This window comes from Myotis lucifugus, unplaced genomic scaffold (assembly GCF_000147115.1).
Source record: "Myotis lucifugus unplaced genomic scaffold, Myoluc2.0 scaffold_34, whole genome shotgun sequence".
In the NCBI taxonomy this organism is placed as follows: Eukaryota; Metazoa; Chordata; class Mammalia; order Chiroptera; family Vespertilionidae; genus Myotis; species Myotis lucifugus.
In genome coordinates this window covers 178351-195143 of record NW_005871082.1, presented here as the reverse complement: position 1 = coordinate 195143, position 16793 = coordinate 178351, and the positions used below count along the sequence as shown (strand labels likewise).

The 16793-nt window shown below is 48.8% G+C and overlaps 1 protein-coding gene across 1 annotated transcript in view; it reads right to left on the bottom strand.

Annotated features, from left to right (window-relative positions):
* LRRC74A (leucine rich repeat containing 74A) overlaps window positions 1-9275 on the bottom strand; it is a 25844-nt gene extending 16569 nt beyond the window's left edge. Inside the window, exons 1-7 of the mRNA XM_023752535.1 lie at window positions 9205-9275; window positions 8485-8585; window positions 8332-8400; window positions 6793-6921; window positions 3975-4147; window positions 1493-1600; window positions 176-272 (exon numbers count right to left, since the gene is read on the bottom strand). Of these exons, the coding sequence (XP_023608303.1) occupies window positions 176-272; window positions 1493-1600; window positions 3975-4147; window positions 6793-6921; window positions 8332-8400; window positions 8485-8585; window positions 9205-9275 (748 nt within the window). The remainder of the gene's footprint in view (window positions 1-175; window positions 273-1492; window positions 1601-3974; window positions 4148-6792; window positions 6922-8331; window positions 8401-8484; window positions 8586-9204) is intronic.
* Window positions 9276-16793: the final 7518 nt, after the last annotated feature.

Genomic DNA, 16793 nt, shown 5'->3' with positions numbered 1-16793 from the left:
AGGGTGGCTGGAGGGGTTTGGCAGGGTGTACGATACAAGGTTCTGGTCTCTATAATCAGAGGGGCCAGGTCCAGTTCAGCTCAACTTTGATTCCCTCTGCCTTTCACCTTCTTCCTTTCTCCTTTCCTTCCCCAATGTCCTCCCCTTCTCCCCCCTTCCTTTTCCCTGGGCACACCTGATAGCTGAAGGCTCACGAGTGAAGAGGAATTTTTCTGGAGAAACTCTGAGATGACTTTGGCCCCCTCAAAACCAAGAGCATTGTCGGAAATATTCTAAAACACAAGAAAACAGTTGCGTATGTACAAACCCCAATAAAGGGCCCTCATTAACAAATGATGTCCGAGTGGGGCTGACCAGAGACCTATATGCTAAGGGAGTAGGTTCTCAGTGGGGAGAGGGGACTGGGGTGAAAGGATGGGAAGGATCAGTGTGGTCCCGAGGAGAGAAGAACAATAGGAGGCCGGCTTTTCTGTTGCCTCACTGTGCGGCCCTTGAGCTGGTCTTAGTTTCTGAACTTAGCTTCAATCATGCCCCACCTCCCCAGCTGAGCTCTTAGTACTTTAGATAGCACATGGCAACTTTTTTAAAACCCAAGTCAGCTATATTTGAAGAGTTTGGCATAAAATAATTGAAAAAAAAATGAGATTAGAGTAAATAATCACTTGCCAATTCCATTCACTGATTCATGAAGCATGAATCGCTGTACTGGGAAGAGGTAGGGAGATAAATGGATATAGTCCTTGCCCTAGCTGGTTTGGCTAAATGGATAGAGCATCGGCCTGTGGACCAGAAGGTCCAGGGTTTGATTCCGGTCAAGGGCACATGCATGGGTTGCGGGCTTGATCCTCAGCAGGGGGTGTGCAGGAGGCAGCTGATCAATGATTCTCTCTCATCATTGATGTTTCTATCTAACTCTCCCTCTCTCTCTCTGAAGTCAATAAAAATTTAAACAAAATATGGACATAGTCCTTTCAGGCTAGTGGGAGGGATTTTATATACATTAGCCATTATTATCTTAATTTTTGCATCTTTTTATTGTGGTAAAATAGATATAACACAATGTTCGGCATCATAACCATTTTTCGGTGTACAGTTCAGTGGTCTTTAGTATATTCATATTGTTGTGTGACCATCACCATCATCTATCTCCAGGCACATTGTATTTTATGAAATTAGTTCATGTCTTTTTTTTTTTTAAAATTTTACTGTAAGGCAACTACACAGAAGTGAGTTCGTCTATTTAGGGGCTTATGAGGTCCACATAGAAATGGTTTTTTAGGGTTTCGTACAGCCACCAGGAGCACAGGCCCCCCTGGCCAGCCTCTGAGGTGTGACCCTCCTCTGAGAAGTCACTTCTACAGGAGAGGGGCCCCCAGACGCATTGCAGAAAGCCTGGAGGCTGGCCTGGGCTCGGGCAGGGGCCTCGGCTTGTCTCCAGGGGGCTCTGGGACCCAGGGTGTGGTGGTGGGAACCAGTAGAGCAGGCACAGTACCAGCTCCTGGAGGTAGTAGTTCTCTTGTAGCATCTCCACCAGGCTCATGATGCCGTCCTCCATGATACTGTTGTCTGCCAGCTCCAGGGTGATCAGAGTCGTGTTGGACTTCAGCCACGAGGGGTGGGGTGGAAAGACAGAGGTGGTTGGTGACCTAGGCAGGTCCCTGACTTTGCCCAGAACCTCCCAGCCATGCCACAGGGTATGGAGATGCAGGCCAGCAATTTTGGAGGAGTAGATAGGAACCGGAGAATGGGGCAGGAGATGAGCCATCCCACCAAGGCTAGGACAGTACAGATGGGCAAAGTAGGTTTACAGTTGTGAGCACTCGAAACAGTTTGTTCTTGTTATTTATTAACGATCGGGTCATTTATTTCTATTACAACTGTCAACCTACTTTTGTCCACCCCTGCATGCTGATATTTCATATTTACCTTTTAGATGCATATGTTCTAGGGCAATATGCTGATCCTGGGCCCCTTGACCCAAAGGGGCTCTACGGGGGAATTTGCAAGAGGAACATGAAAACAAAGCCCTGGAAAGTAAGAGGTCCAAGGATGAGCAGAACCCATTTTAATTATTTACTTAGCCTCGAGGAGAGAGGCCGGTGGCCTACTCCAAGATGAAGGAGAACTTGATGCATATAATATGAATATTTTAGCACAAGGCCTGAAGCAGGAAGCATTGCAGTGCCTGCTGCCTTGGGAAGCCTTTCTCGCAGGGTCGGCTCCGGGCACAGCTGGTACCCTCTTTTAGTTAGGACCCTGCCTCGGGCTATTTGGAAGGAGTTGGACTTAAATAAATATCTAGATCCAAGCTAGTCTGCATCCCCACAGGGAGGCAATGACTGGCATTGAAGCCTGAGGGATGGGGTTGGCGCTGACTGGCACTGTATTCCTCCCTTCCCCACGTGTACCCGGTGCAGAAAGGCACAGAGAGCAGACACATCCCTGGATGTGAGCATGTTCAAAGCAGGCCAGGCAGTGAGAGAAGCAGCAGGCGGCAAGGAGCTCTAGCTTCAGCCAAAGGGAGAAGGTGCTGGAGTGAGGGATGGTCTAGCACATGGTTACAAGGAGGGACAGTCCACGCAGGGCCTTCCTGCGATGTCTGTGGTCCCAGCTCTCTGGGAGGGGAAGAATTCCTTCGTGCTCAAGGTCAAGGGAGATGGCTCAGGGGGCTGCCCAGTCTAGGTATCATCTAGCAGAAACAGGTTAAAGGACCGCTCCGGAGTCACCCTGGGACTAGCACAGCGTGTGCTACAGCCGGCAGCCGGATCCCAAGTCCATCCACATTCATCCCACCCTCTGTGCTGAGTGCTGGGGGAACAAGACGAGCAGAGAACATCGCTGCTCTCCAGGCACCGAGTGCAAGGGCATGGGGCCAGGCGGTTGGGGAATAGAAGTGAAGCAGCGTGAAATAGGACCCTTCCTAGCGGGATGCCTTTGATCTACACCAGGCAAATCCAACATGTGAAAAGTTAAACAGCACAAAAGATAAATAAAACTTGAGTCCACCAGAATGTCACAGTAATTGTCAAGTGAGTGATACAGAGATTCAAGGAAGACAAAACTCCCTCCAAACAGGAACTACTGTCACTGAGAAACACATGGCCCAAGTCCTGAGAGGATTTCATTATTATCCTCCGCCCCCCCCCACGCCCCCACCCCCCGCCATGAAGCTCAGGAGGTTATGATGCATTCCTAACACGACATGAATCAGTCTTTTAATGCTCAATAAATTTCAAGATGGCTTTGTTCTCTCTCTGCTCTTCCCTTCCTTTCCTCCCCCTCCCCAGAAAGCAGCACAACCTCACATTTTATGTAACTTCTTAGTGGGCATGAGCTAAATGCAAATGCTCTTGCATTTCCAAAAATGAGTGAGTGCTTTTTCTTTTATTAATCGAACTTGCCCTTTACTGTCCTAAGTGAACAAACGGTGTAGTGCTCACGTACAGCTGTTACATTCTCTGTTTTCCTGGGACGGGAATCAGCTCCGTACATAATCAGTTAGGAGTATAGAGAGCTATGATGAATTCAAGGGCAAGTGCTTGTTCGCCCATGCCAAGCCCAGGGAGAACATTATTCCTTTGGGAAAACCTGACCCACTCTACAGTGTGATCCTTAAGGATCATAACGTTGCGAAAGGCAGACCCTGAATGGAATGGCTCAGGAGTGAACCCACTTACAGCAAAGGTGAGCTCTGGGATTGAGACCCAGGCTGACCTTGTGTACCATGCTCTCAAATTAGCACCCAGCCCGGCCACTTTTCCGGGCTGGTGCCTTTGTTTCCCAAAGAGGAAAGAGCACAAACTTCCAAGGCCCAGGTCTCTAGCAGCCTCCTTCCCAGGACCTATTGGGGAGTCCCTGACTGTTGGGAAAATGGGCAGTCCAGCCGAGCCTATGGCAGGGTGGGCATCCCAGATGCAATTTAGGGTCCCCCCCCACCTCTGCCAGGCTTCATGTGCCTCCACGGGCATGCTCACCACCAGGGCAATCGCAATGGCCTTAGTACCGTGGGGGCCCAGCCCGTGGTGGTTGAGGTTCATGTAGGACTCCTCCATGTTCCGGATGAAGTAAGAGACAGGCACTACGCCCACCAGTTTGCAGGCCTCCATGTACAGCTCCTTTTGCCCGGTGGTGAAATATTTCTCAGTATCTGCAGAAAAAGATGTGAATTCTCTTCTGCCTTTGCCTTATCTCTTCTGACACCAGGCCATGTTCCCTTCTGATCTGTCCCTTGGGTGTCAGTTAAGAGGGCAGCTCCAATTGGGAAGTCAGCCAGCAGTGGGAGGGAGACTCGCGTCCAGAAAGCCTCAAATGGGCGTTCTCCCTTTGGGATGACACAAACCCCTGCGGTTAGGCCCCAGGCTCCCCTAGGAGAAGGAGCCCCACCAGCTTCCTGGGTTGGCCGTGTCCAGGAACTGATCACCCAGGGTGCAGGAAGGCCTAGTCTCCCCTTGGGGCAGCTCTGAAAAGCCAGATGAGAAGCTGGTGATCTGTGATGGTTGAGGGAGTCTCCATTTCCCTTTTAGTTTTGCTACCACTGTTAAGATGTGAGCCATAACCAAAGCATCACTGATGACTTAGAGAAGTACCAGCTTAAAAAGCCCACGTAGGGCCCAGTAGGCTTCTCACGGGGGCAAATCAGGGCAAGATGGAGAGACCCCCAAATGATCCAGAAACAAGGAAACTTGCATGTGAGTCGGCTTTCCTCTTTCGCAGACTTGCATGTCATTTTTTTCTCTAAAAAGATCGGTGATCCCTACTTTCCCAATGACAAAGTTAGCCCAGATTACACACAGTGCTCAAGCCAGCTGACAGACGAGGCCTTCACATCTCCATTCCAACCTCCTGGAGCCTTTGTCTGAAGGCTTTAGACAGCCTGGCCTGTGGGCAGCAGGCAGTGGGCAGTGGGCCTGCCTGGATGCCGATGTCCCACTGGCAAGATGTCCCAGGCCAGCTGGGGTCTAAGCCTGTGTCTGTTTTTCCTTCGGATCCCAGGGCCTTTGGCCAAGCCACCCCAAACGTTTCTAAGGCGGATAGTGAGAGCTTTGTTGGTGATTAGACAGCAGCTTGACAAGAAAGTTGCTTTTGCAGACACAGCTTCACACTGGCCTTCTCTCTGCGATGGTTATAGAGCAGGGTTTCTCAACCTGGGCACTACTGACCGACCGATCGACACTCAGTGTTGGGCGTTTCCCGCTGTGAGGGGCTGTCGTGTGCAGGGCAGGAGATGTAGCAGAGTCCCTGGCCAGTAGCATCCCCCCAGCCCAGTTTGCCAAGTATTCCCTGGGTGCAAAGTCACCTCTGAGGGAGAACCATGCTGGCTGCATAGGAGAAACAGCATGAGGTGGCTGAGCAACTTCAGCTCCCTTCTCTCCCTCTTTTGCTGCCTCACACCAGCTTATATTCCCACGGGCTCCTGTCTCAGGCCCTCCCGGGAAGCCCTCCCTGCCCCGGTCCCAGCTTCTCAGCCCCAGCTGCAGGGGCACCAGGAGTGGAGCCACTCTCAGCACAGAGCTGGCACCAAATGTAATCATTAGGGGTTCTCCTTTGCCAAAGCAGCATAGGGAGCCCCCAGCTGTGTCCCTGGCACTGATTCTGCTCTGTCTGATTCTGCTGACCCCTTCCAGCTGTATTCACTGTGGTTGTATTTTAGGGGCAGCTTGCAATGCTATTACCACTTGCAGGGGGTGGGGGTGAGGAGAGGAATGAGTAGAAGCAGGGGTTCCGCATCTTCCAACCGTGAAACATTCAGTGTTGAAAGCAACATTCACAACGGACTTGAAGTGGAAAAGTAGAAAAAAGAGCAACAACCTATAAATAAATTTAAAAAAAGAAAGAAAAGGAAAAAAGAGTAAAAAAAGAAAGAAGGAAAGAAGAGAGAATGAGAGAGAGAGAGAGGGAGAGAGAGAGAGAAGAAAACAGAGCCACAAGAAGCCCAGGGGGGCAGGGAGCAGGTCTGTGTGCGGGGTGAACAGTATGTTGACCTTGGCGGGGGTGAGGAACTGACTGTATAGAGGAATTTGACGGTTGAATTTGGCAGAACAGCCTCGCCTGCGTTTCTACCGCCTCTGATCACTGCCCACCACCCAGCCGTCAGGACACAGGAGAGAAAGGGCCCCTGGGCTGGCCTCAGCGGGAGGTGTGAGGCTGGCCCAGCAGGAGGGGCCGGCATTGTTCTCGCCTTGCTTCACATGTGTTCTTTGTGGCACTTCCCTTGTTGGGGAGGCTGGGAGGAAGAGGAAGAGGAAGAGGAAGAGGAAGAGGAAGAGGAAGAGGAAGGTGGAGGGGCTGTTTGCAGTAACAGAGTCTTTGCTGCAGCTGAGACAGTCCCCCACCCTCACCCCCCACGGCCATGCACTTGGATTTGTCAGGGGCTCTCACGCAGGGGAACACAAACTCCAGTGTGAGGAGAGGAACGTCACCAGGATGCAGGTCGGGCCACAAACACGCCAGTGGCCCCTGGGATATGGAATGCTGGAGGCAGATTGGCAGGGTGGGGTGAACTGGGCGTCAGCAAGCCTTGGTAAGCTCTCGGTGGCCTTGGGCAACTCACACAATCTCTTTAAGCCTCAGTTTCCTCCTCTGTCAAGGCAGGTAATATAATGCCTCCCTCCTGGGGCTGTGGCGAAGGCGACACAAGATGCCACGTGTGGAAACATTGGGGACGCCAGAAATCCCCGCTCATTGACTGGTCCAGCATTCAACAAGCTGAGGTGCCCACGCGGCTCACCCGCCAGGCCCCACGCCTGGGGAAGCCAGGTCTGTCCCCCCTCCCCTCCGAAAGCCCACTTTCACCTTCGATCTCGAGGTCTGTTTCTGAACTCTCCCGGGTGGGTTTCCCTTTATCCGAGGCCGGGGCGGCTTCGGCCTCACAGTAGAGCGTTTCATCACTGCTATGTGGTGTCGCCTGGGTTCCAGTCTCCTCTAGAAGAAAAACGCATCTCCGTGATGTTGGAAATGAAACCCGCCAGCCTTTCAGGTGGAGCCACTTCCGCTTCCCTCCACCTCCATTTCCTCCTCTATCTCCCAGCTGCACGTGGCTCCAGACACCAAGGTCTCCATTCTGCAAGCCCTTCCTCCCCAGCACTGCTGCCTCCCGCCCCCAGCATCCGTGGGGTCACATGCTACCCCTCCTCGTGTTCTCTGGAGACTTGCTGACCTATTCCCCGCTTTGGGCCTGACTCGGACATTGGCTTCTTGCTCTCTCTTCTCTTTCTTACTGGTTTGGGTGGGGTTCAGAGTTGCTTTACTCTGAATGATGGTGAAGGCCACGGGCAAGGCAGGCAACTCGGTCAAAGGTAAAATAAACCGGAACAGAAGCGTCTCAGGAATCGAGAGGGATAACTGGATTCCTAAGAATTTGACCTAGTGTCTCCTCCTTTCAACCCTACATCTATTTCATGACCACGAAGAAGGCAGGGCTTGCAAAATCCCCCTGGGGTTAAATTCATTGCTATAATTAAATACATGTGTCCCTCGCTTCCCTCGCTTGCTAGACATGGATTTTCTGCCACTGGGCCAGTGATCAGGGACCAGCTGAGGGTTCCTGACAGCTACACACAGGTGTCCAGAGCTCATCCTATATCAGCGGGAAGCAGTGGTTTGGGGAAGCCAGGCTGCACTGCCAGGTGGCCTGTCAGAACGTAGCCAGCCTATCCTTCGGGTGGACTGAGCATCGGTGGCAGGGGTCCTAAGTTTTGACCACCCTTATTCTAAGACGGGAGTTCCTAATGGGTCCACACAGGTCTGTGTCTTTCTTAGTCCTTGTCTATAGACCCAAGCCCCAACCTTTATTTCCCAGCCTGTAAGGTAAGGTCTGTGTAATAAGGGGTGGAAGTAGCTAGTGGCCTGGTAGTTAGAAGACATACAGCAGATTAGCCAGAAAATTTAGCTATCCAGAAGTGATGACTTTCTGAGCCTTAATTTCCTCAGTAGTCAAACAATTTTAGAATTCCATCCAAGCTGTGGAACGCTGGTACATGTCTAACTGGCTCTCCAGAAAAAAAATTCTGATGTGTAGTAATGGCCAATTCCAGTGGTGTAAATGTTCCCGACATGGGTGATTTCAAACTGCCAACATGATGTAGAGCAGCTCAAAAAATGAAATTCAAAGTCGGCTAGAGCTGGTAGGAGCCAATTCTAGCACAACATGCATTCAACGCTCTCACTCCCTGTTTGGCAAGTCCCGAAGCCAAGTCAATGTAATACATCATCCCAAATCTAGAGGGTCCCAGGTAAGAAGGGCACTAGGTTTCTGGGTCCATGTGATCACTGGGTATTACACTGAGGTGGCCCGGAAGGGCTGGAGTGGTGAGAGATGGGATGCCTTTTCACCTGTTGTCTCAGGCTCAAGAGGTTCATCATTGTCCATGGTGCCAGGGGCCTCTTGGGGGCTGCTGCCAGCTTCTTGTCACCTTTCTGCTGCTTCCCTAAGAAGCACACCTGTCCATTCACCTCGGTCTCAAACTTTGTGCTCTCTGCTCTCACATAGACAAATCTGGAGGCGTGTGGTTATCTTTCTATCCCTGCAAGCCCTGGGGAGAGTGGGCTTTGGTGGGAATTGGGCATGTATGGATTTGACCCCAACTCTGGAAGAGATGATTCCCAGAATCATCAGGGAGAGTGGCACAGCTCAATTCCTGGGAGCCCTGTCAAAAGGATGTCCATCTGCCTGCAACTTTATGACTTAGGAGCCACTTTCATTTCATCGGCAACATTCCATGACCTCATGCAGACATTGTGATCCATGTGAGTGGACCTGGTAACAGCAAGTCTGCCACCCTCTTGGTGGCTCTGACAGTCATCTTTTTTCATATGTCTGCTGGGACCAAGCTAAGGCTTGGCTGTGATTACGAAGGTGCTGTGGGGGTGCCTCTCAGTGGTGGTGTATTTCCCTCTGAGTCAGGACCAAACCCAAGCCCCTCAATCAGGTGACTGTGAAGAGCTGCCACCATGTTCTTCTCTCAAGGTGGTTGTGCTTCAGGTACGAAATATTTCAGTGATGGGTGAAGTCTGTTTTCTTCTACCCAGTTCTCCTTCCTTTGTTCTTTTCCCCCTTGGGAGAGTATCCTCAATCTTGAAGCAGAAGATCTAAAGCAAAGCACAACAAACATATGTTCTATCACTACAATTTGTTGCAGCCAAAACCTTTGTTCAATCCAAACTACTGGGCTGCCTAACTTGAAACCACTCAACCATCATTCCCACGCGTGGCTGTATTCACGTTCGTTGGAGTTGAAGTTCACTTGCAGTTTACTGTCAAGAGACTCTGGAGGCATGTTTGTTCCTTCTTGATAAGCTTTCAGCACATCAACGTTCAGGTCAGTGACTACAGGGCTCAGGGACATGAAAATGCCTCTTTGCCACTCAGAAGAATGATGAAGATCTAGGAATTTGTGTAGGGAAAACATAGATCCTGGGATCAAAAGAAATATGTAAATCTGAGATGTTAGTCATTTCTTCAGGCATTCAGTCTGAAAAATATAGAGCAAGGCACTAAGATAAGCACCATAGTGGGGAGGGGATGCAGACATGATTAACATGGAGCTTTCAGGGTGTATTATATAACAAGAGAGAAATTGACAGGGCCACCTCTAGAGTGTGAGGATCCTGGGCAAATATTTCTGGCAGAGCTCCTGTTCATATAAACAACTCGAGTCACCCTAAGTAAGCATGGTGATACCATTCTAGCGGTCCAATCTCACGTGGTTTCTTGAAAGATATATCAAACAGGCCAAGGGAGTGATCAACTCCTGGCATAATGTGGTAGGCAGCAGTCATGGAGACCCTCGGATCATCTGGTCAACCCCACATTGATGGAAAGGATAAGAAATTGTCCTGGAAGGAGAGAAATTGGGACTAGAGAGTATGTAGGTCTTAGTCTAACCTCTGGACAGGACAAGGTGGTCTTAGGTACAAAAGGCACATTAGAAAATTTGGAGGAAGGCATTCCAAATAGCCACTGGGCACAGACACTGCTTGCCTAAGAGCAGTACTGGGAATTGATGAAGGGGATATTCTCCAGGAGTTCAAGGAGGGTGAGGTTTCTTTATGCTGGGGAGCATTCATGGGCTCTGGACAAGGATAGTTTGGGGGAAAGGCTTTTGGACAAGTAGAGTCTGAGGGAAAGACTTTTATATTAGGTCTATGATCCATTAAATTTTTTTATCAGGGTACTAACATAAAATCTACAATTTGACCCTATTAAAGTGTACAATTCAGTGGCATTAAGTATATGCACAATGTTGTGCAACCATCACCACTATCCATTTCCAGAACATTTCCTATGACCCATTTTGAATTACTTTTTGTATAAGGTATGAGGCATAGGTTGAGATTCATTTTGCATGTGGATGTTCAAGTGCTCCAGCACCATTTGTTGAAAAGACTGTCCTTTCTCCATTGAATTGCTTTTTTTCACCACTGTTAAAAATCAGTTGACTATAGGCATTCTTTCAGTTTTTTGTGGGGCTGGCATTTCAGAAACCATATAACCAGCAATGTGATGCATTATCTATCAAAATATTGTACGGTGGTTCCTCTTATCCACAAGGGCTTAGTTCAAGATCCCCAGTGGATACCTGAAATCGTGGATGGTACTGAACCCTACATACTGTTTTCTCCCATATATACATATATACATACATACATACATATATACATGCATATCTATGATGACATTTAATTTATAAATTAGGTACAGTAAGAGATTTACAACAATCCTATATAATAAAAGGCTAATATGCAAATCGACTGAATGGTGGAACGACCAGTCACTATGACGCACACTGACCACCAGGGGGCAGATGCTCAACGCAGGAGCTGCCCCCTAGTGGTCAGTGTGCTCCCACAGGGGGAGTGCCACTCAGCCAGAAGCCTGGTTCATGGCTGGCAAGCGCAGCAGAGGTGGTGGGAGCCTCTTCCACCTCCGCAGCAGCACTAAGGACCCCTCAGGGGATGTCTGCCTGCTGGCTTATGCCCACTCCCTGGGTCCTGGACTGCGAGAGGGCGCAGGCTGGGCTGAGGGACCCCCTCTTCCCCAGTGCATGAATGTCATGCACCAGGCCTCTAGTAACTAATAATAAAATAGAACAATTATAACAATATACTATAATAAAACTTATGTGAATGTGGTCTCTCTCAAAATGTCTTCTTGTACTGTACTTACCTTCTCATGATGATGTGAGATGATACAATGCCTACATTAGATGAAGTGAGGTGAATGACATAGGCATGGTGACCTAGCATTAGGCTACTGTTAACCTTGAGGAAGGAATGTCTAGGCTGAGACCTGAAGGTCCATCAGGCAGTAACTAGGTGAAGGCAGAGAGATGGGGTAGGCTCACTGGGGGAGGAAAGGTATTTGAGGGTGAGAAAAATATATACAAAGTCCCTATGGCATGTTGAAGGAGTCTCAAGTTGTTTAATGAGGCTGGAGTGTGATTCTCATGGGGGGAAGTGGTGGTGGGAAAGAAAAACAGAGATGAGATGGGAGGTGAGCAGAGGCCAATAATGAAGGGCCTTTAATGCTATGCTGAAGAGTCTGGCCTGTATTTGAGAATTGGGGGATGGGGGAAGGCTTTAAGCAGCAGTGTGACCTGACATGACTCACATAGCAGGGAGACTGCTCTGGCTGCAGGGTCAAGAGTGGATTGAAGACAGGAAGAGGAGCAACATCAGTTAAGAGTGGCTGCAGGGATGAAGTGGACTGAATGAATATAAAGGCCAAACTACTTGGACTTGGGGGCAGATCAGATGTGAAAGTGAAAGGGGAGATGTAAACGCAGGAGGCCAGATGGATGACTGTGCCATTCCTAAAGAAAAGGACAGAGGAGCCAGGGCAGCGGTTTTTTGGGGGATGGTGGGGGAAGGTCATGAGTACTACTTTGGGTGTGTTGAATCTTGGATGTGTCCCTGGGAAGTCCTATGGGAGATCCATAGGCAAGAGGATTCATGTGTCAGTAGCTCAGGAAAAGGTTAAAAATGTGGATGTGGGAGTTGTCAGTATGCGGATGGTACTTGAAGCCATTGGAGTGGTGAAAATTTCTCCAGGAAGAACTTTAAAGAAAGAAGAGGAGAGAGGCCAAGGATAAAATCCTAGGAACACCATCATTGAAAGGAGGAGGGCGGGGGTAGGAGGAACAGAAATAAAAGACACTAGGACAAAATGTCCAGAGAATTAGAAGGAAAACAATGTCACAGAAACGAAGGGAAGAGAATCTTACAAAAAGGAGGGGGGGGGGGAGATGCAAAATTACAGAATATTCAAGAAATAATAAAGCCTGGAGAATGTCCATAGAATTTAGCAACAAGGAAGGCATTGTGGAAGCTATATTTAATGGAATGGAGGTGAATGAGAGGTGAGGAAGTATAGACAGCAGGAACAGAAAACTCTTTGAAGAAGCTTGGCTGTGGAGGAGAAGTGAGGAGATGGCGGGGTGGCTGGAGGGGGACAAGGGCTGAAGGAGGGTTTCATAATATAGGAGCAATTTGAGCAAGTTTAAATGTTGATGGAAAGAAGTCAGGGAAGAACAGGAGAGGGGTAAACAGAAGGAGCACAATCTCTGAGAAGGCAGGAAGGAGGGGACTCCAAGCCTGGTGGGGTTTTCAGTCACTGTGTTGGGAGGGAAGGAAGAACAGTTGGCTGTGCCTGCCAGTCAGTGTGTTGGTGTGGCAACCGGGAGTAGAGGGACTTCACTTGGTGGGTCTACTTTTTCTCTAAAGTTGGTAGGAGATGATCTCCAGAGGAGCAAGGAAGGGCGGCAATATGGCAGCAAGTTTTGTGGGAAATGGAAGAGAAACCGAATTAAGAACCCAGGGATTGCTGGGGTGGGTTGAGGGCTGAAGTGAGGTTGGAGCCCAGCCCCACTAATAGCTGCAATCTGTTGGTAATTTTACACACCAGTGCTCAGCAGCCCAGATGTAAGAGCCAAGGAGAAGAATGGCTTTACTGAACCTGGGCAGGTGTAATCAAGGAATGGTGGGCAAGAAAATTGATATTGGGATGAGAGCGATTTAAAGGATGCCTGAGGGGGATTGAAAGGTGACTAAGGGGAAGCTTGAGGGCAGAACAGAGAACTCAAGGGTTTGATGGAGTTAAAGAACAGTGTGCAGAAGTGAAACTGGGAAAGGCAGAAAGCCAAGGGGTGACCCATCAGAGGGGGTTTGTGAATTTATGATTTCAGAGGTGGAGCAGTACCCAGTAATGACACATCATGGGTGTCTAAAGTACAGTGGGAATGAGGTCAGTGAGGAGGGGTGACAGTGAGCTTCTAGGATTTGAGATGGCTCATCCGCATTAGTAATGGAGGGAGGACTGGAGGCAGGGAATACTGTGAGTCTAATAGTAGTGTCTTTAATGAGAGAGGAGGAATGAGGTCAAGAAAAGACAAGGGTGAGGTAAACATTGATGAGTACTTGAGAAATCTCTAATGAACACATGACACATGAATCAGTGAGTAAGGGAGTGAATGAATGCATCAGCTTAGACCGATCTGGTATATTCTGGGAATATCTAGACATAAATCCTGAGATGCCAGAGGAAACACGGGGCTCAGAGAAGGCAAGTTACTGGGAGTGTATGGGTCTCAAGTTATCATAGAGTTAAACATAGACAATTCTTTTCTACCTATCCTATTTAGGAGGCTGTTTGAGTCCTCTACACCTGCACAGGTTCAATATGATAGTCACTTACTGTAACTACTTGAAATATAGCTAGTCTGAATTAAGATGTGCTGTTCACCTGAAACACATGTTGGATTTCAAAAACTTAGCACAAAGAACTTTTTAAAAAACTACTTTTAATATGTTTTCACTAGAGGCCTAGTGCACAAAATTTGTGCACTCAGGGGAGGGAGGGGGTCCCGGGGGAGGGTGCCTCAACCCAGCCTGCAACCTCTCGCAGTCAGACATCCTTAGCGCTGCCACGGAGGCAGGAGAGGCTCCCACCACCACTGCTGCGCTCACCAGCCATGAGCCCAGCTTCTGGCTGAGCGGTGCTCCCCCTGTGGGAGCGCAATGACCACCAGGGGGCAGCTCCTGCATTGAATGTCTGCTCCCTGGTGGTCAGTGTGTGTCATAGTGACCAATCTTTCCGCTGTTCCGTCGATTTGCATATTAGGGTTTTATTATATAGGATTGATTTCAGACAGAGGAAGGGAGAGGGAGAGATAGATAGAAACATCAATGATGAGAGAGAACCATTGATTGCTTGTCTCCTGCACATCTCCCCACTGGGGATCAAGCCTGCAACCTGGGCATGTGTCCTGACCGGGAATTGAAATGTGACCTCCTGGTTCCTATGTTGACTCTCAACCACTGAGCCACACCAGTTGTGCCAAAAAAATATTTTCAGAACATAAAATATCTCATTTAAAAATGTTGATGACATGAGCTTCATGTTAATTTTTTTGGATATATGGGGTTACATATATTAAAATTAATGTCACCTACTTTTTTCTTTTTATGTGAGGCTACTAGAAAATTTTAAGTTACATATCTGCTTCACATTATATTTCTCTTGGACAACACTACTCTAGGCCTTGGTCAGTAGCCTCTGAAATCCCTAGGGAAGCATTATGCCACCTTGTGTAGTCAACCAATGGATTAATAAAGGCAGCTCTCTTGTCAAATTTTCCACACGTACCTGTTGGCAGAGTAAAATTTGAAAGCTCAAAGCTTAAATTTCTTATATACAGGAAATTTGCCTCTGAAAGAACATTTTAAATTCCTCAAAGTATTGCAAAACCTTCCACTTGCCCCATTAGATAGGTCTGCACCCTTGAAACCACTCAATGGTGGACACAGATGGTTATCATTGCTTCCACTGTTATCACGGGGGGGGTGAACTGAGGGGCTCAACGGTCTCTCTTAGAATATTTCTGACATCATGAGGCTGCAGATGGTGTAGGTCATACTTGTAATTTTCCTTTGATGGGGAAGCCTGTGTCTGCACTTCTCTAGGCCAAGTCTTGGAATCTGTAGTCATGGCTTGCTTAGCAATGCCATATTGCAGTCTGAAGGGCCCTTATTTCTGCCAGGGATTATAGAAGATGACCCTCCATTATCAGTAGCCAGAGGTGTTTTTGGCTTAAATTTAAAAAATATAATAGTAAACATTGAGAGCTTACCCTGGGCTGAGCACAGCGAGGTAACTAAGGCTCCAAGAGGTTAGGGTAACCTGAGAAGTTCCAAGGGTAGAAAGTGGCAAAGACAGGATCTGCGTGCAGATGGTCCAACTCCAAAGCTTGTGATCCTTACATCATCCTACTCTTCCCAACAGATCGGATTATGGATCAGGAAACAAAAGGAGGCCAGCCGTTCTCCATTGGCCTCAGGAAAAGCCTTTGAAAGAACATGGCATCAATTAGCCTGACACCCTTTACCCATACCTGCAATGAATAGCCCAGCTGAGGCTAGATCCTTCTGCAGAGGTTCCCAAAATGTAACCAGAATAACTTGGTCAGTTTTTAAGAGCTCCACCTCAGACCTGAGTAGGACCTAGGAGTTTTTATTTTTAAGACATTTTCCAAGTGGATAAGGAAACCCTAATTTCACAAAATGATAAAAATAGTCTCTAGATAAATACTTTGATTTATGGCCTGGTTTGGAACTTGGATTTCTGGGTAACTATTGGGGCAAAATGGCAGGAAGGTACAAGGAAGGGCTATTTAAGCCACATCAAAGGCGTGGGCCTGACTTTGGGGGACCCTTAGGTAACATTTGTGTACTAGTTTCTAAACCTTCAGATTGCTCCTTGGGCTTCTGCTTCATGGGAGGCCAAGGCAGGCGTGCTGTTGCCTGAAGGCACACTTCTCGGAGCTAAGGGAAAACAGCCAGAAAGCCACAATACTGACTCTTTCCTGCTTCCTCCTTCTAGCCTTTCAGTGTAATGATGTATCCAGCTGGTCCTGGATCTGGTGACTCCCCAGAGGGCTTCCCAGAACAACCGAGGCTGCAGCCACAAATTGGAAACTGCACAGCTCAGACACTGGGTACTGAAACTGGTAGTATGTATAGTCCTTCCTTCTTCGGTTGGTTGGAGCAGAAGACAGAGGTTGCAGAATGGGGAAGAGAGATGCACAGAGGTCTTTGGGTAGCATAGACTTGCTAGGGGACCTGGCCTTCCTTTCATGACTTTGTTCAGTCAACAAAGATGTATTTAGCCCTACTATGTGCCTGACACTGTTGTACACACTAGAGAAATACCTCAATGAAAACCAGCCAACCAACCAACCAACCCAGACTTGGTCCCTGCCTGCCCTTTGGAAGCCCCCCTCTCCCCCTTCCTTGACTCCCTTACCAATGGGACGCCCCCTTTTATCTAGATCAGGTATAAAGAGGATCCATTTGAAACAGGATGAGGAAGGAGACAAAGGTGTGGACTCGGCTTGTGACCTAGAATCTGAGCTGGAGAAGACGGTAGGGTCAGGAAAAAGAGAAACATGGAGAATCGCTCTTTCCTCTCTCTGGGCTGAGAAGGGTGAGATTACAGAAACCAGGGCTGGGTGCGGCCTTCGGGAAGCCCAGCCCCTCCCTCGGTTTACAGATGAGAAAACTGAAGGGCGGAGAGGTTACAGGGTGGACCCCAAGTTAGGGGGCGGGAGTGGGAATAAAATCGTGTCCTCTGGGTAATACTAGGGAGCCTCCAGCTTGGCGCTCATCTGAAACTCCTGCGCTTTCGCGGGCCTCCCGGAGCCAGGTCGCGTCCATTGCCATGGGAACAGGCCCTGCCCCCGCCTCCGCGTTTCCACGGCCCCAATAAAGTTGTTGTTGAAGCTCAGCGGGACCACGTGAGC